Source organism: Echinops telfairi, unplaced genomic scaffold (assembly GCF_000313985.2).
Source record: "Echinops telfairi isolate 266 unplaced genomic scaffold, ASM31398v2 ScPeMD7_9;HRSCAF=40, whole genome shotgun sequence".
Taxonomy (NCBI): domain Eukaryota; kingdom Metazoa; phylum Chordata; class Mammalia; order Afrosoricida; family Tenrecidae; genus Echinops; species Echinops telfairi.
The window spans coordinates 28,309,518-28,330,294 of record NW_022103906.1 but is presented as its reverse complement, the minus strand read 5'-3'; the positions used below and the strand labels follow the sequence as shown (position 1 = coordinate 28,330,294).

The window sequence follows — 20,777 nt, the reverse complement described above, 5'->3', positions numbered from 1 at the left end:
AGACACACCGGAAGAAAATGGGTGTGTTGGAGGAAGGTCCGTGCCACGCAACCCGAAACAAAGGCCTTACCGGATGGACAACCACAAATGCAGAGACACAGTCCAAGCACTGCCTACAAGTCCATTCTGGGCCATCTCTTGACACAAAGTGCCGGGAACCCCTCGGCACAGATGTGTGCAGGCCTAGGCTGCCTTCACAGGAGGCAGCAATGACGATTCAGGCCAGGATTTTTATCTTTTAATATAATAATCCATTTCATGACCTATTAGCCCAGGTTGTTTCTTTACACTAAAAGGATTGGTCGATTTCAGAGTGTTAGCTTGGGGAGACAATTTTTGGTACAAACGATTCTGAGTCTCGTGTTTCTGCTAACCTGCTCTTGCCCCATCTTCATTCCCTCTTGTCTCCCCTACCCCACCACCCTTTTTTTTTCCAATCCTTTTTCTTAACTGACCCAGTGCTTTTCCTCTCTGGTAACGTCTGAACCTCTTGAGCTTGCTCAGCACTGCTGGGGGAACTGAGGAAGGCAAAATAAACCTGTGTGCCCTGCTGCCGCAGCAGTGCCAGAAAGCTCCTAGTGCCCTGGTGGGGCGGAGTGGGAGGGAATGTTGTGTCTGCTAATAGGGAGGTGGACGCCAGGGAATCTGGGACAGCTGTGAATTGAGAGAGAGAGAGAGAGAAGAATCAACGTGGGTAAGGTGCCAGTCCCCAAGAGGCAGACGATAAGGGCTCCTGGTAACGGAAACCCAGTCAGTTAGGAGGCAGAGGACCAACGTCCTGGCAAATAAAAACCTTTCAACAGAAGAAAGGCCGCTAGGCCAGGGCTTGGAAAGCCTCCCTTTCACCCAGAATGAGGGCCCGGCACAAGCACGACTGGGTTGAAAACACAGCTGGGATGAGAACCTGGATCACAGCCACCCCACGTGGTCGCAATCAATTTCTGAATTACGTCAACCATTCTCCCTTCCTGAGAACTTCAAATGCTAGTCTTGACCATCATTTCACCGAACACCAGACTGTTCATTCCTCTGCATATCAATAACAGGACAAAATAGCACAGAATTCAAATACGCGTACCACTTTGCCATGGTCAGGAAGCTTGGTGTCGTCGTGGGGTAAGCATGTGATAACTAACAGCAAGGTTGGCAGTTTGAGCTCACCCAACTGTTGCTCAGGAGAAATTTGAAGCTATCTGCTCCCAGAAACACTTGTAATTTCACAAACCCTGAGATGGAATTGACTCATGTCAGTGGTATTTTTGTTTTGATCATATTAATTCCGTATGGTTATTCCCTGTTTTTTAAAGTTGTCTTCTGTAAATGTCAGTGTATTTACCTCAAATATAATGACAAATATTTCCTCTAAAATGATTGAGACAGAGGATAATGTGTGAATCTTGTACAGATTCTAAACTCAGGCGTCCTCAAACTACGGCCCGCGGGCCACATGGGCCCGCTGAGGACATTTATCCAGCCCGCCGGGTGTTTGTGCCCCATTTGTTGTTTTATTTCAAAATAAGATATGTGCAATGTGCATAAGAATTTGTTCATAGTTTTTTTTTAAAGCTATAGTCTGGCCCTTCAACGGGTCTGAGGGACAGTGAACTGGCCCCATTTAAAAAGTCTGAGGACCCCTGTTCTAAATGATTAGCAATGTAGGGTACTTTTCTATTGATTCCATGAGGAATAGAAGCAAAACCATAAGCTTTCAGAGCTGCAAGGGACCCTACGGAAGATCTGATAAAAATGCCTAATTTTTGCATAAGAGAAAACGAGGCTCAGAGACGTATCGTGACCTGTCCAAGATCACGCAGCAAAAGGAAGGCAGAAATGACAAGGCAGCTCAACTCCCGACATCCAGCCCTGCTCTTCCACAGCACTGCGATTGTTGCGGAAGCTCAGGAACGGATTCTTATTGTCATCACTTAACAATATAAACAACGGGAAACATGTCAAACAGTGACCGCGCACCGTGTTTAACAGTTTTCTCATGAAAACACACAGCGCCCTCTTCCGATATTTCCACTAACATTGGACACAACCAGCAACCTCACCAGCAAACGGACAGATCCCCCTCCCCTCTTTCAGGGACACCTGAAAGGCTGCTGACACAGAGTTCGGTCTGCCGCACGCATGCGCACATCCCCATCTTCCTGGCAAAGATAGTCCCCAGTGGCTCAGAACCGCCTGGGGTGGGGGGTGGGGAGTCACTGCCCAGAGTCCATCCACCGTGTGGGACTGGCCTGAGAGGTGCTGGGGCGGCCCAGGACTCCTGAGGGAACACAAATATGCTCTTGAGCTACACAGAGTCCGCGGGGAGCTCGCTCTCACCTCCCTCTGTACTTCATGTTGAGCCGGGTGGACTCTACACAGAGAGAGGGAGCACGGAGGCAAAGGGGGGTCTTCCCACGCCACACAGCGGCGTCCACGTGGACACACGCGCTCTCCGGGCCAGCCTCCCTCCTGGCCGGCGCCCCCAAAAGGCAGGAGGCAGGGTGAATGTGGTCCCTTCTCCCAAGCAAAGAAACAAAACTAGGGCTGCTTGCCGACACCCCCCACAAGCCCTGTGTATTTTTGCGCATGATAAGCGTCTCACTCACGTCCTTAAACGTCTTGTGTTAAAGGTAGCGGGTGTCCTTTCTGCTGGGCTGTTTCTCTTCCATCCGGGCTCCTCCTTGCACGGTGCATGGAGTCCCTGTATTAAGTGGGTCGTCTTGGCCACCCATGACGGCAAGCAGCCAGAAGCCAGCCCCAGGCTTTATGTATGGGGCCGCCGGGGCCTTTGAGAATGATTCTGAGAGGAAAGGGGGAGGTCAGAAGGTAGCGCATGCCAGGTGAAGTACTTCAACTCTGACAAGCCTTCAATTTCCACAGTTGTTCCTTAGATCCAATTTGCATCCGCACAGCTGCTCCCTTCCTCCTCCAATGGTAGGTAGGTGCTGACACTTGGAATCTTCTCCTTATGCGTTTGGAGCTGCTAGGATGCAGGTGATGTTGCGCCTAACATTAGCCCTGGAGTGGGTTTACTGCAGAGAAGACTCCCGGGATGTTTTTCAGCTGAGGTATACTGGCTCTTCTGCAGACTGACTTTGGCTTCACACACAAATGTCCCTCTCAGCGGGGCTGGCCCAGAGGAAAGCCCAGCAGGAAGGTGCAGGCTGGCACAGGGGGGTCTGTCACTGAAAGAGCTCCAGGTAGTCGGGCAGCGGGCCCTGCTGCCCACACGGGTGCAGGAGAAGCTCCTTCCCCAGGGAAGTTATGGGTTCCACCTGTAATCACAAGGCACAGTGTCAGCGGGGTGGGGTGGGCAGGTAGTTGAAACAGGCCAACTCTCAACAACACGCCCTTCCTCCCTTCTCAGAGAAGGCGACTCCCTGCGGACCCTGGGTCTGCACCCAGTCTTATAAGCAGGGGGATTGAACCAACGTAAAAGAAAATGTTCTCCTTTCCAGATGCCTGTGTACACCGGGGCCCTCCTGGGCTCAAGTTGTAACGGAAAGACTCTGCTTGGCATGTGCCACCAACATTCTTTTGCATCCCCTCTGCCTCATAAGGCCTCCCTCTATCCTGCAAGAGGAACTAGGTTCTAATGGAAAAAGAAATGCAAGAGTTCTATCATGAGCAATGCTCCAAAGCACATCCCACCGGTGCCTGTCCCCATCTTTTTTGATCATCATTGACTTTCATGGTTCAGAGCTACTCTAGGACCGCACTTGGCAAGGCAAATCCATTTTGTCACTCACTCTACCTTGTGGTAGTCCACCAAGTCGGCCAGCGTGGCGTGCTGCAGCTGGTCCACGCCCAGGAAGCTGTACGAGTCCACAGAGGCGTCAATGATGAAGTGCTTACAGCCGTCTTCGGACAGATAGGACAGGACGTAGCCTCTGATCTTTTCACTCACTCGGATCAGGAAACTGCCTGGTATGCCCACACTCAGAAGTTCATTTGCTCTGTTTAGTGTGAGAATGCCTGTGGGAAAGAAGAGCAAGCAAGCATTTCAGCCAAAGGGTTTACAAAATTCTCCTTGGTGGACACAGGTGTGCAAATACAATTTAGCAGGGGGGTAGGCTCATACAGGTGCACGTTAAAAAGCTTCAGAAGGTATGGGAGGACCCCTTAGCAGTCATCTAGGGAGTGCCAGACCTGAAGGGGGTCTTGGTGGTACAGTGAATAGTTACACATTGGGCTATTCACCAAAAGGCTAACTATTTGAAACCATCAGTAGCTTTCGGAGAGCAAGATCAGGCTTTCTAGCTTCAGGAAGATGTACAGCCTCAGAAACCCAGAGGAGCACTTCTACCGTCCTATAGGGCCACTAGGAGACACAACAGACTGGACCGTGGAAAGTGTGTTTCTATTTGAGATCTGGAAGCAGAATAACTGCCCAATCAGGTAAACATGGGCTTCTTTGTGCTTACTAACTAATATAAAGAGAACCGTTTCAAATGGGTTTCACCATGTCGGACATGTGAAACCATGTGGAAACTGTCCACTGGTTTACCAGGCCATGTTTACCTTACTGACTAGACACTTTAGCCCCGTTAGGGAGTATACATGTGAGAAACTTTGATTCTGTAGGAAGGTGCTACGAGTTGGAAGAGAGGCAGGTAACAGCCATCCCTAGAAGCAGAAACTTCAACATGAAAAAATGCGGAATGGCTCACTTCAGATGAACAAGTAAGCAAAGTCAGCCTGTGCTTACAGATCTTCCCTCAGACCAACTTAACTTACTAACGAGGGCCCTACAGTCTGGGGAATGAGCTGGCATGTTCCGGAACAGGGGCTCTCAGCCCGAGCCATGTCTGGGGGCTTCTGGCTGTCAGGATGGGAGAGTGCTGCTGGCATCTAGGGGGCAGAGGCCGGGGACGGTAGTAAGCATCCTGTAGTGCGCAGAACAGCCGCTCCACAGCGGAGGCAGAGCAATCCTGGTCTAGGTGACTCAGCAAGGCAGGTCCCCAGAGTGTCTTCTACCGAAATGTGCCATTGACACTGGAGGTGTGCGCACACGCACACACACAGAGGCATGTGTGAGAGGCTTTTGAAATGTCTGGGAAAACAGAAGGAAAAGATCATGGCATTTTTCCACAAACGTATTGAAGTCAGGTGTGTGTGTGTGTGTGTGTGTGTGTGTGAATTGTCCACGTGATTCCATTCTTTTTTCGTGTACTTTGCAAATGACTCTCAGTAAGAGCGGCTGTCTCTGTAGTTTGCCGAGGAGAAAGGGGAGGAAGAACAGGTCGGCCTACAGAATGGCGGGGTGAGGGTTCCAAGCCTCGGGTCTCCCACTCTTGTGTTTCGTGTGCTTGGATTATCCCCTGGGGCTCATGAAATGGATGGAAAATGAAACAAGAGCATTTGTTTCACAAAGCGGTATTTAATGCTCACTTGGACATGTGATTGTGTGTGTGTGTGTGTGTGTGTTTAACGAAAACGACATGAGCTTTTTACATTTGTTTGTCAATGGCCCCTCTCCCTACAAGGGCAAGGGCAGGGCATGAACACTATGCCCTGTGCAGGCTGCTGTGAAACAGAGTGTGCAAAGCACACTTATGAAATATCTGGGGTGGAGCACGGGGAGGGGGAGTTGGCAAACAAACAAAAGATTCATGTCATTAGTTTAAAAATAAGATATATATGCTTATATGTATTTGCTTACATGTATACACACACTTACATTTATGTGGCTATGTATCTATGAAAGGGCTTTGAAAAGTTTCTAGAAAAATCCCATTATTTTTTCATTCCATTTCCCAACAAAGTTTTTTAAAAACCCCTCAAACATAGGTGTGTGCATTTGTGTGCATATCAGTTCAATGGCTCAGGAATTCAGATCTCAATTCAGGCTAATCTTCTCCCCAATACATCCAAGAGGACGAGGTTTGATTCCTGCCCCTATCATCCCCTTAAGATGGCTCGATGAAGCTGGACAGGGAACAGAGCGTAGACAGACACCTAGGAGCGATGGCAGAGCTGCCTACTTCCTCCGCCAGCTCTGATTAGGGGGACGGATGGGGGTGGGGGGTGTGTTTGCCCCGTGCCCTCTGGCTTCTCCTGCTCCACAGTTAGCTAGCTGCCTGTGAGTACGCAGTCCCATTTGAGTGGAAGAAAAGACCCACTGGACAAAAAGGCATGAGTGCTCCTAGGCCTTCAGTCTCGGTCTTGGTCATCTAGTCCTGGAACAACAGGCACAGCAGCTGCTGGTGCCCTGCCCCTGGACTGGATGCCCATGTCCGCTCCAACAGGCAAGGCCCAGACCTGCTGCATGCGCCTCTCTGGGTCCCTTCCTGAACACACCTGCACCCAGTGATAAAGTACAGATGACGCCTTAACCTGGAGGAAGGCAACGGGCAACCCAGCCGACGCAGGAACCGCAAGTGACAGAAGCCGGAAGACATGACATCATGCTGTCCTCGAACCCAGGAATAGTTTTCACGGGGCTGCAAGGCCCCTTCAGAAGCACGGTGGTGACTGAAGGAGAAAATAAAGCCTTCCTGAAGGAGATTTCTCTCTCTCTCATTCCAGCAGCCCTGACAGCGAGTTCCTGGTTACTTCAACAGATGTTATAAATGAAAACATCTGGATGTTTTCCAGATGGATCTGGATTCTGAAAATGAAGGCTCTTCTGGAAAACTACACCCAAACCCAAGGGAAGGTGAAATTCCTCCCCCCAATCAGGTCATATAATAGCTACAATCGAACTGCTGAGAGCTTCTTAACCTCGGTTATCATGACCCTTAACATACAAACCTTGGCACAATCTCATCTCCTTAGGCTCCGAAGCACAGCACAAAGATTTTGTGTCAAATCACAGGTCACAATGGAGATTCCTTGAGCACAATGATAATGAGGGTAGTTTGGGGAAGTGCATGCTACGTAGGGTTGGCAAGAGGCTGGGTTTTCCTTCTTTCTTCTTTTGGCCTTAGGCGAGGGTTGTTATTCTTTAAGAGCACACTCTATTGGTGCAGTTTGTTGTAAGTCCACCGAGCACAGTGGCTACCTGCAGGGTGGCGTGGCAGTGATCACTAGCAAACAGAGAACTCGGCCTGCTGGGAGAGCATTCTTGAATGCCACAGCAGCTATCAATCACTGCTGGAGTCAGGCGGTGCAATGGTTACACATTGGGCTGTTAACCACCAAGTCAGCAGCTCGAAACCACCAGCTGCTCCTGGGGAGAAAGACGAGGTACTCTACTCCCGTAAAGAGTTACGGTCTCACAAACCCACAGAGGCAGCTCTAGCTAAACCTGTCCTATTGGCAAGATATGACAAAATACCCATTTATAAACTATCAAGGGCTCATGCGGGAGGGGGGAGCGGGGAGGGAGGGGAAAAATGAGGACCTAATGTCGGGGGTTTAAATGGAGAGAAAATGTTTTGAGAAACGATGTACAAATGCGCTTTACACAATTGATGTGTGTATGGATTGGGATAACAGTTGTATGAGCCCCTAATAAAATGTTAAAAAAAACCCTGTCCTATTAGGTCACCAAGAGCCGGAGTCGACTGGATGGCTGATGAGTTTGGTTTTTTGAGTTTTAGAGTCTGCTTAACAATACTACTCCCATCCTCTGATTTGCCACTTGTATACCCCTAAGGATCCTGCCTCCCTCTGGCCAGCTCTCATCACACATTAGTACAAGAACCCAATACATTGGTTAAGGTTCCGTGGCAGTTACATAATCTCCTGTCAACCTGAGCGAAGGGGTGGAGTCTAGCCTGTCAATCAGGTCATAGCCAATGATGCTTCTGTGTGGGTGTGGCCTTCTCCTGAGGATTCTGAGAACTGCTGTCTTCCTCCCTAGAGGTGGGACACACACTCTCTCTGCTTCATATTCCTGTTGCCAAACCACATGGAACTATGCTGATGGTAGCCAAAGCCCTAGAGCTGGAGAAGCCACGTGGAGACCCACGCCAGTGCTGAGATGCTTCCACAGCCACTGGATCCATAAGACTTTCCACCCACCGATCTGTGTTCTTCCTGCATTCAGCATCATTGCATGTATTGTTTGAGTCTGAAGAGGAATTTATAGACTGGTCTCAGACTTATGGCTAATATCAGACTTATAGGCTTGTTCTGGACTGGGCTGGGATATTTTCTTAATAGACAATTACTCTTTGATATAAAGCTCTCTCTCACACACACATTGAGTGTGCCTGGATTTGTTTCTCTAGTCAACCCAGACTAACACAAGGCCCAAGGAGGACTTCTGTGCTAGTGAAAAGGGATGAGTACGACAAGTCAGAAAGTAATGCTACTGGGCTTCCAGTTCGCCCCTGTATGGGTTTATTTCAAACAAAACATGTTTAAGCATGTCTCTGTGACCAGTGGACAGCTGCAGGCATGTCCCCTCTGTAACATACTTGTGGTAGGCTTGATGGAATGCTTTCAAAAGAAAGGATATGAACCACCACAGAGTGTTGCATGAAGATCAGCTAGCTCCAAGAGCTGATCTTTCGGCAGGAGAGAGGCTATGAAAATGATTTTATGGAGGGGAGTATAATGTGGACCGGTCTGGAATTTAGCAATATAGTCCAGAGAACAAGGTCCAATCTAAACAGTGGCTTCCAGGAGGCTTTCCTGGGCCAGTTAAATCCAAGCAGAGAAGTCGGTCCAGAAGGTTATGGGGACTGGTTTGGGGGATTCCGAAAGGGCAGTTTGGGTCGATGTTCTTGAAGGACACAGAATGAACACGGGGGACTATGGCAAGGAACTTGTAAGAAACTGCAAAATGCAGTGGTGAGACAAGGCCAGGAACGCTGTTCGGGGGACTTTTCCCAGCACAGCACGCCTGCTCATTCTTCAAGGGGATCAAGGACCGTCCTATGAGACTGGTCTTGGGAAACCTTACCCCATTTACCCCATACCCCTGATCTTGCCCCTTCCGACTTCATTTTGACCCCCAATCTCAAGGGATATTGAAAAGAAACCCTATTTGAGTCCCCGAACAACGTTAACACTGATCCTTGGATGTGGTGTAAAACGGAGAGCAAGCACAGAGCCCTGCAGGGAAGCATTAACAGCGGGAAATCCTGCCTTCAGAACCCAGAAGGAGGCGAGGCTGAGAACCAAGAGCTCCACATTTTAATATTTTTGCTTAATAAAGGTTATCTTTGTAAATAAAGAATCCCTTTTAAAAACATGTGCTTTCTATTAGCTCCCAATAAAATGGTTTGGGGGGAAAAAACCAAAACAACGGAACAGCTGTGTCGTGGCCCTGGTCCGTCTCTTTAGACAGTAACCCACCAAGGGTTTGCTTGAGTGGCAGAACACAGGCAGCCCGGGAGAAAGTAGCTGTTGCCAAAGGAGCTCTTTCTGGGTAGCACTGGCTGCACAAAGCTTGGGACCGAGGTGTGATGAGCACTCCTCAGGCCTAAACACCCAGGCACAGAGACAGGTAACTGCTACAGTTGAAGCTGGTGCTGGAGTGTTTTAGGCAATGGGCTGCTAACTGCAAGGTCAGCAGTTCAAATCCACCAGTCCCCTCAAGGGAGAAAGATGGGGCTTTCTACTCCCATGAAGGGTTGCAGTCTTGGAAACCCACAGGGGCAGTTCTGCTCTGTCCTATAGGGTGGCCATCAGTCAGAATACACTTGACGGCAGTTGAGTCTGGCTTCTTGGTAGCTGAGGCCGAGCAGGGGGAAAAAGAAAACCCTCCCTTCTACATGACTAGGGGTCCCCGTCCCCATTAAACAATGCTGTTGGGAAGGCCTTGTCTGCACTGCCCCTATGGCAGTCACCAGTCATGTGACTGATATGCATGCTAGCCTGCAGCTAGTGAGGCTGATGCGATGTGCTCAATCGTTACACTCTAGCACCACCCTCGGCAGCTTGATTCAAGACAGGCTTGGGAGAAGCGTTTTTCGAGGAGAGGGTAAAGAGTACCCAGAGACCTGCAGTAACTCTCAAACTCTAGCAAGACCTCCGTTGGAAATCCAAATGATAGGGCTCTTTAATCCACCTTAGAGGGTAAGTCAGTGTAACGAGGGGCTCCTACCATTCTCGGACACTCCCCTCAAAGAGCATGAGTGAAGCGTCTGGGTTTATTTCTCAGCAGAAAAGTCTCAGGCTCTCTGGACCTCCACCTCCGTTTATGAATCAGAGCACTTGCCTGGTCCCCACCTCTATCGGCACCTGGACCACACATTATGTGATGACACTCACTCTCCTCAAGTTCCACCTCTCACTTATTTTGTACCACCCACACCCCGTTTAGATGGGGCCCAGACAAGGTCTAATGATGGAATGACTTTGTCTTGCAGTCCAGTCAGAAGCTTCTTCGCTCCAACATCTCTGCATCCGCTGCTTCCAGTCTGAGAGCACTTATCACAAGGATATGGGTGCACACTACTCCTCTATACAGCACCACCAGGCTTCCTTTTGTTAATGTGGGCATCTTTATGATCTACTTCCTGCATTTAGAGTTAAGTGCTTACAAACCTGGTGAGAGATAATCAAGTAACAATAGTACTTAGAGTTCTTAATACTGTATCCTCCTGGAACTCCTCAAATCAGGCGTTCCCTTATTTAATCCTCCCAGGGAGCCTGCAACGAAGTGCTCTTGTCCTCAGATGAGACGTGAGGATGGAGAAAGCACACAGTGTTGCATAATTTACGAAGGTCACTCAGTGAGGTCAGGTGGCGTGGTGGGATTCAATCGTGACAATCCGGATTAAGCTCCAGAGCCCAGGAATTTACCGGCCCCCCGCACCCTGCATTAGAACGTGGCACTCTTCCACATGATCCCATCTCCCCCATTGCCATCTTCAAACACTCCAAATTAAACAGACCTGCTACTATTGTATTGTATTGATTAAAACATTTTTGAAACAGAGAAAGACTTCTTGTTTGACATTCTAGCGTTTCACTTCTGGTTTTTGCTCATGAAAGTTTCCTGGATATAGTTGAAAATAAAATGTGGATATTTAATAAATAGTGCTGGGAAAACTGGGTTTCTACATGCAAAATAACGAAGCAGGGCCCATCCCCACATCATACACAAAAGCTCATTAAGAATAGATCAGGAACCTACATGTAGGAAATAAGATCATAGAACTCTTAGGAGAAAACACTGAGAGCGTTGCTTGAGGTTCAAGTTTTCCCAATGAGTTCTTATAGATGACACCAAAGCCTGGGCAACAAAAGACAAAACACACACAGGACTGCCGAACAATGAACCGCGTCTGTTCATCAAGGGGCTTCATCAACCAAGAGAAGGGACAACCTACCTATGGGGAGAACGTTCCGAGGATGCATGTATCTCATCAGGGCTCAACAGCCAGCGCATACAGGGAACCCCGACAACTGAACAAGAAGATAACCCAGTTTCAACACGGGCAAGGGCCTTGAATAGACAAGTCGCGTGAGGATTCATGTGCCACACAAAGGATTCCCATTAAAAACGAAAAGGAGTCACATAAGAAAAGGCGCTTCGTGCCATCATTCAGGCCCTGGGAGCACAGTGTGATGGGTGGGGCTGCTAACGTGAGACCAACAGTTCGAAACCAGTAGCTGCTCCACGGGAGAAACACAAGGCTTCCCATTGCTGTGGAGAGTTGCAATCTTGGTAACCCATAGGGGCAGTTCTACCCTGTCCTCTAGGGTCACCCTGTGTTGAAATCAACTCAATGACAGTGAGTTTGGTCTCTGGTCTAATGTCCCTTTGCAAATGTCAAGCATGCATCAGGAAAATACAAATAAAAACCACAATGAGATACCACCTCATCCCCATTAGAATGGCTATGATACAAAAATCAAAAAGTAACAGTTGCTGGTGAGGATGTAGAAAAATTAGAACCCTCGGCCATGGCTGGTGGGAAAGCAAAACAGTTACAGCTACTGGGAAACAAGGGGGTCTTCGGAATGCTGAACCCAGAGCTACCATATGACCCAGCAGTCCCAACTCTGGGTATATACCAGGTTTGACTTTTGTTTATTTGGATAGAAAGGGGGGTGGGTTACTGATTAGAGGTAATGGAGTTAATGTTGGTGGGGCAACTGGAGAAGAGCAGGGGTGATGGCTATACAAAGGCGGTGGAGGCCCAGCAGTCTAATTCTCACCTCCCACGTGGGAGACGAGGGCTCAGCCCCCAGTTGGTGCACCTGGAGCTCCACTAGCTTGCCTGCTGCCGGGATGCTGAACGTTTTACCACAGCTTCCAGATTGAGTCAAAGGGAAAAGGCTGGCGATCTACTTCCAAAAAGCAGTGGCAACCCCATGGACCACGACCCTGGATCCCCCTGTGCGTGGGCTGACCCGGGGATGACTGGCTGGCAGCGAGCAGGGCGACCACAATGGTTGCCCAGCATGGTGAATGGAATCGGCGTCACTTACATCCAACCTGATGTACAAGTTGTAGCACTGACAACTCTTTGGGTACCTATCTTTAGCTGCCTGGAATGACGCATAAGGGCCTTTTGCGACCTGTCCTTCCACTGAGTACTTGGTACTTCTCCTTGGCCACCCCTCAGCCCTGCGGGACAGGAGGTGCCTGCCTGCTACCCGCCCTTTACCTCGCCACCTCTCCTGCCTTCTTTCCCATTGCCTTGGTCTGCTTCCTGGGCTGTCCAGCAAGGAGGTGGGGGCTGACACTGAGAAAACCTTCATGAAGAAAGGATCTGTTGTTAAAGGTGACCCCAGACTCCCACACTCATCTGCCTGGAGATGGGTCTGACTACAACAGAATGGACTTTTAAATAACCTTTCCCCCCTAAACACCAGCCCCACCAGATGCAAAGTACGCACACTACCCATCCAGAGGAAATAGCTTTATTCATACTCCTCCGAGGTCCCCTCTAGCTGATGCTCTGTATTTGCTGTGTGGCGGAGCGGTTATGCACTGAGCTGCTAACTGCTAGGTCAGCGGTTTGAAATCACCAGCTGCTGCATGGAGAAAGATGGGCTTTCTACTCCCGTAAAGTGCTACCCTCGGAAACGCACAGGGGTTGTTCTACGCTGTCCGGTAGGGTCGCTAGGAGTCAGGATCAAGTTGATGGCAGTGAGTCTGGTGTCTGTGCTTCTTTCCCGAGGCTCTGGGTCCTGTCGAGGAGATGGACGGTCGCCTGCCATGTGTTCTTGCCTTGGGGACTGGGATCTTGGTCACAGCCTTTAAACTATTATTCAAAACATTTCCTTTAACAACTCAGGGGTGATATCATTTGTTCTCATCTCACTACCTTTTCTCAACGACAATCAGCTACAATTCTAAGTGCTTTACCTCCATGAACTCACTGAATTCTCAGCACCACCCCTGCAAGGAAGAGACGCAGGGAGGTAAGCATCTGCCAGTGGTGTGCTGGTTTCCTTAAGCATTCATTATGAAGCATCCGTATCTTGTCAGTGGTGTGCTGGTTTCCTTAAGCATTCATTATGAAGCATCCGTATCTTGTCTTCTTTAGTCTTTCGATGGTTTTTCTGCTTTCTGATTTCATTTGCTTTGGCTCGCACCAAACCACCGGCTGCTCCTCGGGACAAAGACGGGGCTCTCTACTCCCGTAACGACTTCGTCTCAGCCCCTTACAGGGGCAGTTCGACCCTGCCCGAGAGGCTCGCTGTGAGTCGGCATTGACTTGATGGCACTGAGTCTGGCTTGCTCATCTTTATCGTTCTGTTATCTGCATTGTGCAGAGGAGGAAACCGAATTCCAGAAGTCATGTGACTTCTGAAGGCCACCTAGCTCATGGCATGGAGCTGGGACTTAAACCCAGACAGTGCGCCCTAGGGACAAGATGTTTAAATGCTTGGCTGCTAGCTGTGAGGTTGGGGGTTCCAACCCATGCGGGGGCTCCATAGGAGAAAGAACTGGGGCTCTGCTTCTGTGACGATGATGGCCTACAAACCCCACGGGGCAGTTCTCCCTTGTCCCTGGGGGCTGGGAGGAGTCAGAACAGCTACAGCAGGGTGGCCACCGAGTTCTGTGCCGCCGCTTCGCTCTGCCACGCCACCTTGCTTGGCAGATGGCGTGATGCCCAGCACCTCCTGCTGGCTGTGGCTGTTGAAAGCCAGTAAAGAAAACAAGAACCAACAGAGTAAAGTCCGAAGAGAAAAGCATAGCTCTGAAAATGCTCCTCTCAACGAGAGGGCCCCCTTTCCCAAAGACAATCTTAAACAGAGCTTACAAAGCAGAACCATCTCCTTCGCCTCCTTATCCAGCGCCCCAGGTTTCTTTGGGTTGCCGGGGCCCTCCCAGAACAGTGTGAAAGCGACGAGACCCAGCCCTGGCCCTTTGTAATGAGCAGCTGGGGCTCCCAGGCACAGCCGCCAGAGGCCTCTGACCCTCGAGTGTGTCACCACCGGGCAAGGACCTGGCATCACCTCCAAAGGAGTGGCTTCGGGATCATTGGCTTATCCTGAAGTTGACTGATGGCAGGACAAACAACATTCCTGCAGGAACTCTGCCACGCTGAGTAACTCATGAGAAATGCCAGCGCCTTCCAGAAAGAACTCGGCCCAGGGCAGTACTTGCTGCAGAAAGATTAGCTCTCCCAAATCCACAGGAAGGAATATTGCTTTAACCTCTTTATATGCCATCCTCTCCGATTATTTCAAAAATTGGACCCACTACCAGCCATGGTCCTATGGGAGGACCAGGGAGGATGATCCAACGTGCTCTGATGCCCTCATGAGTGGATCCTGCCTGCGAACTAAAAGGGACCTTGCTGGTCCTTGCCAAGTCCAGAGTAAAGATGCCAGGAATGGACTACCCCCGCCTCAGCTCTCCATCACTGCCACACCCAGGCAGCGACATAGCCTTGCTGCCAGCACAGCCTAGGCTCTACGAAATGGACGACGGCCAATGAGGCCGGATGGACACATCCACCTGAGGCTCGTTGATGTTAGGGACCATCGAATCAGCGCTGACTCACAACATCCCCACAGCGCAACAGAAAGAAGCAGCCCCCAGCCCGGCATAATTGTTAGGTTGAGCCCATTGTAGAGCCTCTTCATCAATCCCTCTCGTGGGAGAGCTTCCTCTTTCGCTGCCCCTCTACTGTACCAAGCAGGCACAATGCCCTTCTGCAGGGACTGGTCCGTGCTGATAGCACGTCCAAAGGGCGTGAGCCCATCCTGGCTTCTAAGGAGCGCTTGCTCCGTAGCAGATCTGCTTGTTCTCCTGGCAGTCCGAGGTCCTTTCAAGGTTCATCAGCAACACCGTACTTCAAATGCATCGGTTCTTCTTCGGACTTCCTGATTCGCTGACCAGCTTCCACGTGAGGTCAGTGGACAATAGGCCAGCTTGAGTCAGGGGCACCATCACAGGAGCAGGAGTAGAAAAGCTCTGGAGATGACACAACCCCGTGCTCTCTGAAGGGAGAAGTCTGAAAACCCCTCGGTGAGTGGTAGGCAGAATTCTGATAGGCCCACAATTAAGAAATCTCTACCTCTTTGCAAAATAATCAAAGGACCACCCGTCATTGATGGGCTAGTTAAAGTTTTGTCCTGGAAGAAACTGTAGGAGGCATGTATGGACCTTTCTCAATGCGATTTATCTTAATGCAGTAGTCAAGGGAACTCCGGCAGCACTGGGAAACATATTGGGCTGCTAAGCACAGGGTTGGCGGTTCAAACCCACCAGCTGCTCCAAGGGAGAAAGAGGCGGCTTTCTGTTCCTGTAAAGATTACAGCCTTGGAAACCGATAGGGACAAGTCTACTCTGTCCTGAAGGGTTGTTATGAGTCAGAGTTGTCTTGGCAACAGTGACTCTGGTTTCTTTTGGGGTGTATACAATGCCACCCAGAGGGCCAAATCTAAGAACTTACGTTCCAAGGAATATCTGCCTTCATGAATACAGAATACAGAAATGGATAGGATTGACAACCCCCCACCACACACACACACACACACACACACACCACACCAAGGAAAATGAAAAGTTGAGATGTGTCCAAACAGATGCAATCACAATAGCTGAAGCATGGCCTATGCTAGCATCCCACAGATGTAGACGAGATTTGCTTTCAAGTAGCTTGAAATCTACAACATTTGGAAGTGAGGTTCAATTATGCGCACTGACACCACAAGTCACCAACAAGAAAGAAAGCAGGATGGAGCGATCTTACAGACAGTCTAATTATAGCCACATTTGAATAAGGAAGTGTTCATTACTTTTCAAAGGACGTATGACCAACGATTGATGTAGAAAGTAAACATGCATTCTAAAACGACAGTGACAATTCAGGAAATCCTAAATTGGAAGTTTGTGTACAGATTTGTTCCCACCCATTTTGCCTAGCTCCCCACTTCCAGCCCCCACCCCTTCATAAGCCAGTTCATAGCAACCCACGTGTGCAGCACGGTGCTTGCTCCACGCCTGATTCTGAGGTTCCCCTCAGTGGATTTCAACCATCAATCTTTTGGCTAGTAGCCAAATCCAATGCTTAACTGTGTGTGCCACCAGGGATTCAATGGATGGATAGTATAAAAAATTAAGCTGTGGGTTTCTGGACAGACCTTCAGGCTTCAATTTTAGTTAACTCCGGTCCTTTGCCCCAGAAGCTTAAAAGCACACTAGTGTGTGTAGTTAATTGTATGTGTACACACTTTGGAGACTAGTAATTAAGCGTTAGAATGAGGAAAACAACTTTGCTCAGTCAACAACAGGTTAAATTTAGCAACACTGATGAGCAAGGGGTTGTCAGACACTTATCATTAACTACAAACATCATAGACTATAGGTATGTCTTAAAGATTGATGTAATTTGATGTCAGGTACAAAAATAAAATGAATAAAAACAAGGATGTATTCAAGGATCAAGATAGTCCTAAAAACAAACAAACAAAAGTATGATGTTAAGGAATATCCGATAGAAAGAGGCATAGAGTGACATATAGACTTAATCAGACACAATATTCAGAAGGTTATAAATCCAGAAGCCAGAACTTTTGCAACTCTAGGATTTGTGCCTACCTCTTTCACTCTCCCTCCCAACCTAAAAAGGGCAGAAGAAATTAGATTATCAACTCTCTCATTTTGGGAGAAGAAAACTGAGGTCCAAAAATGCTACATCGGACATCCTGTTGAGAAACTGCCAGACAAAGTCAAAGTACCTGCACAATGTAGTTCCCCACTCTTTTCACAAGGTTATTCTACTTCCAGACGTAGTCAGCGCATTACCCAGGCTCTATTATGTATTGTGTATCTCTCAGTGCTTGGGACAGGAGGCCTCGTGGGTGTAGTGGTTACCCATTGGGCTGCTCAAAACCACCCATTGTTCCCAGGGGGAAAGATGAGGCTTTCACTCCAGTAAAGAGTTTGTCTCAGAAACCCATGGGGTGGAGATATACCCTGTCCTATAGGGTTTCTACGACTCAATGGCAGTGGATCTTGGAGGTTCTCAGGAAGAAGCGCTGGCAGGTCAATGGTTCGAACGCACAGTCATTCTTCAGGAGAAAGAAGAGTCTGTCCCTTTTAAAATGCATAACCTTGGAGACCCACAGGGGCAGATCTACCCTGTCCAATAAGGTCAGTATGAGTTGGAACCGACTATCACTTGGATGGCAGTGAGGTTCTCAGGAGAGCACAGGTCTCTGATGACCAGTATCTGGTGACAAGGGATGGAACTGGAGCATGAACACACACGTCATCAATATTGCAAGCGGCCTGGGATTCACTGGAAGCCAGGGACCTCCCTTCAAGCGTGCTTTTCACGGCTGACACAATTTGAGTCTTCTCTCCCTTGAAAAGAATCCTTGAAGCTTCCGTCAGAAAGCCAACAGTAATTGGTACGGGACCGTTTGCCAGGAGCAAAACATCCCCCCAAAAAGGTTTCTTTCTACCTTCACCCTCGGCAGCAGACCTCTTCATAACACTTGAAGGTTCTCAAACCACACAATCCTGGCTCCCTTCATGCAGTCTCATTCTGTTCTCCTGCTCACCAGCCCCACTCGGGGCCCTCACCTGGCACAGTCCAGGGAATATTCTTTAACATAGCCATCTTAACATTGATTATAGAAAGGTAGGGAATCAATAGAGAAAGCCAAGGGAGCCACACTGCAAATGGTTTCACAGTATAACTTAGACACTTAAAAACCATCAGAGCACCTATGTAGTGTCATTCCGATGACTGGTGACTTTAACTTTTTTCATGTGAATTGGGTGAAAGTTTATAGAACAGAGCCTAGGTTTCATGCTGAACAATTTATATCCATTTTGTTCCAACTCATCCAATGTCATTGCCTCAATGTACCATTGCTTACTCCACTTCCTCCGACTGTTTCCGGTTCCTGTTCCTTCTCCTTTCCTAACCCTGTCCTCGGGTAAACGATGCCCCTTTGATCGTACATGGCGGATGACTATTACACAGGGGTGAGTTCAGTTTTGCCCAGTAAGCCTGGTGCTGTTGATGATTTTGAGTTCTCTTTCTGCTCATGCAGGACCCTCTACCTAACAGTTAGCCCTGGGAGCTGGGCACCCTCTCGTTCTTCTGCTCCCCAGGCTGTGGAGACGGATGTTCGTGGTCCTAAATTAAGGCCACTGGACTGGTTATGTTCATCTTTCTTCTTTCCTCTGGTCAGGGAGAGACTAGGAGTTGCACCTTAGAGGTTGCTCATGAGACCCCAATCACTTCTCACCAAAGAACACTGTACACTATGTTACACCAATTGACCTTGGTGTCCCCCAAGAGGGTGGTCCTGAGCCTCTGGGCCCAGTAACTCGTTTGTAAGGAATATTCTTGTTGGACCAGTCTTTACATCCTTGACATCCTAAGGGGTCATATAAGAAAAAGGAGACAGGTCTTCGGATCTGTGGTCTCACACGAATTCAGATTTCAGGACATGATTGACTTTTTGATACTCAGATTTTCCTGAAGCATAATTAAGAATAAAGAGTGGAAGCATGCTGTGTGAGGTAAAAAATTAGGTGGCCAAAATAATAACCGGAGCGGGGTAATTCACGGAGTGCAAGACAAACAAACGGAGACAGCTCGATGAAGAAGAGTGTGTTAGCAGCCAGGAGATGGGTTTCAGCTCCCATGACCTCCTGTGGCAGGAGCAGACCTGCCCCATCGGGTTCCTGGGCTAATTCTTCCTGGAACTGCTGGCCGGGTGGGCTCAACCGGCCGACACTTCACTTAACAGCTGAGCATGAACCATTGCCCCTTCGGTGTTCCTCAAAGCGCTATGGTCTCAATGTGTCAAATCAGGGTTCCTGATGTTCCAAGGAGATAAGATGTGACCGTCTTCTCTTTGCCATGGAAACATGAAATTTTATCATCCTCTAAAAATGAAGATAAGATTTATGATATCTCAGGGGCTTTTGTTTGTTTTGTTTACAAGTATGAGAAATGGCAATAAATCTATAATAATGGCATATTAATCAATTGAAATATTAAAACTCAAGGGTTTTACTTTTTTAACCAAAGTGGATTTTTTTTGGTCCAATGATATCTTCCTGACTTTCAACAAATCATCGGAGAAGCTGGATTATATGCAGAAGAAGGTGGCATCGGGATTGGAGGAAGGCCAATTAACAATCTGTGATATGCAGATGAGACTGCCTTGCTTGCTGAAAAGTGAAGAGTGCTTGAAACACGTGCTGATGAAGGTCAAGGACTGCAGCCTTCAGGACGGACTACAGCTCAGTGTAAAGAGACCACAATGCTCACAGCTGGACCAACAGCTAACAGCACGATCAATGGAGGAAAGAATGAAGTTGCCAAGGATTTGTCTTGCTTGAATCCACAATCAGTGCTCGTGGAAGCAGCAGTCAAGAGATAAAATGCAGCATTCCATGAGGCAAATCTGCTGCACAAAACCCCTTCAAGTGTGGAAAGGCAGGGAGGTTACTCTGAGACCTTGGTCAAACTGCTATGTTCACTGGTCTCCTATGCATGTGAAAGGTGGATAAGGAAGACCAATGAAGAAATCGATGCATTTGACTTATGTTGCTGGCAAAGAATCTTGAAGGTACCATGGACTTCAAACAGAACAAACCCATCTGTCTGGGAAGAAGTACAGTCAGACGCCCCTTAGAGGAGAGGATGGTAAGCCGTCCTCTCACACACTGGACATGCGGTCAGGAGAGACCCGTCCCTGGAGAAGGACATCGTGCTTGGGAAAGTAGAGGGGCAGCAAAAAAAGGAAGACCCTCAGCAAGATGGACTGACACCATGGCTGCGACAGCGGGCTCCGGCGTCGGCATGCGGTGAGACGGCGCAGGGCCAGGCAGTGCTGCATTGTGTTGCACCCGATTGCTACCGTGCAGGACTGACTTGATGGCCCCCAACAACTTGCGCAACTATTTCTAAGAGAACTGCCTGTTAAAGTGACCAGACCTTTCCCTCATTTTGTCTTTTTTAAAACAAAACCAAACTTTTCATTGTGAATTAGGTGAGGATTTACAGATCCGATCATCATTCACCTGCACTGTTTCCTCTGTAAGCTCCAGGGCAGACAGGTGTGACCTTGGGCGAAGGGTAAGATCAAGTTACCAGATGGTTTAATAGCACTGACCAACCTTTTCAATGTCTTCTTCCCTACTGGTAACGAAACAACAAAAAGCTACCAGCTCTCAATCAGGTATGACAACATCTTCTGCCCAATGAAACGGGAACTCAGAAGGGGCTCATTTCCTCAGTACTCAGCTTATAAAGAAAATAATAATAATAAGATAAAGGCCATGTCAGAGGGCAAAGAGGGCCACAGCTAACACATAACCACTCTTCTTTGACAACGTTGGCCCTCTTTCTCCAGCTGTCTCAGAGCAGATCTGAGATGAAGAAAGGTTAGGACCCGGTGCCAGGAGGGGGAGGGCACTCTCAGGGAAAGGGTGATTACGGAAG

The 20,777-nt window shown here is 48.7% G+C and overlaps 1 protein-coding gene across 1 annotated transcript in view; it reads right to left on the bottom strand.

Annotated features, from left to right (window-relative positions):
- Positions 1–1,843: 1,843 nt before the first annotated feature.
- Positions 1,844–20,777, bottom strand: part of SH2D4A (SH2 domain containing 4A) — an 83,694-nt gene continuing 64,760 nt past the window's right edge. The window contains exons 8-9 of the mRNA XM_045286850.1: positions 3,749–3,969; positions 1,844–3,269 (exon numbers count right to left, since the gene is read on the bottom strand). Coding sequence (XP_045142785.1) covers positions 3,177–3,269; positions 3,749–3,969 — 314 coding nt within the window. The 3' untranslated portion in view covers positions 1,844–3,176. The remainder of the gene's footprint in view (positions 3,270–3,748; positions 3,970–20,777) is intronic.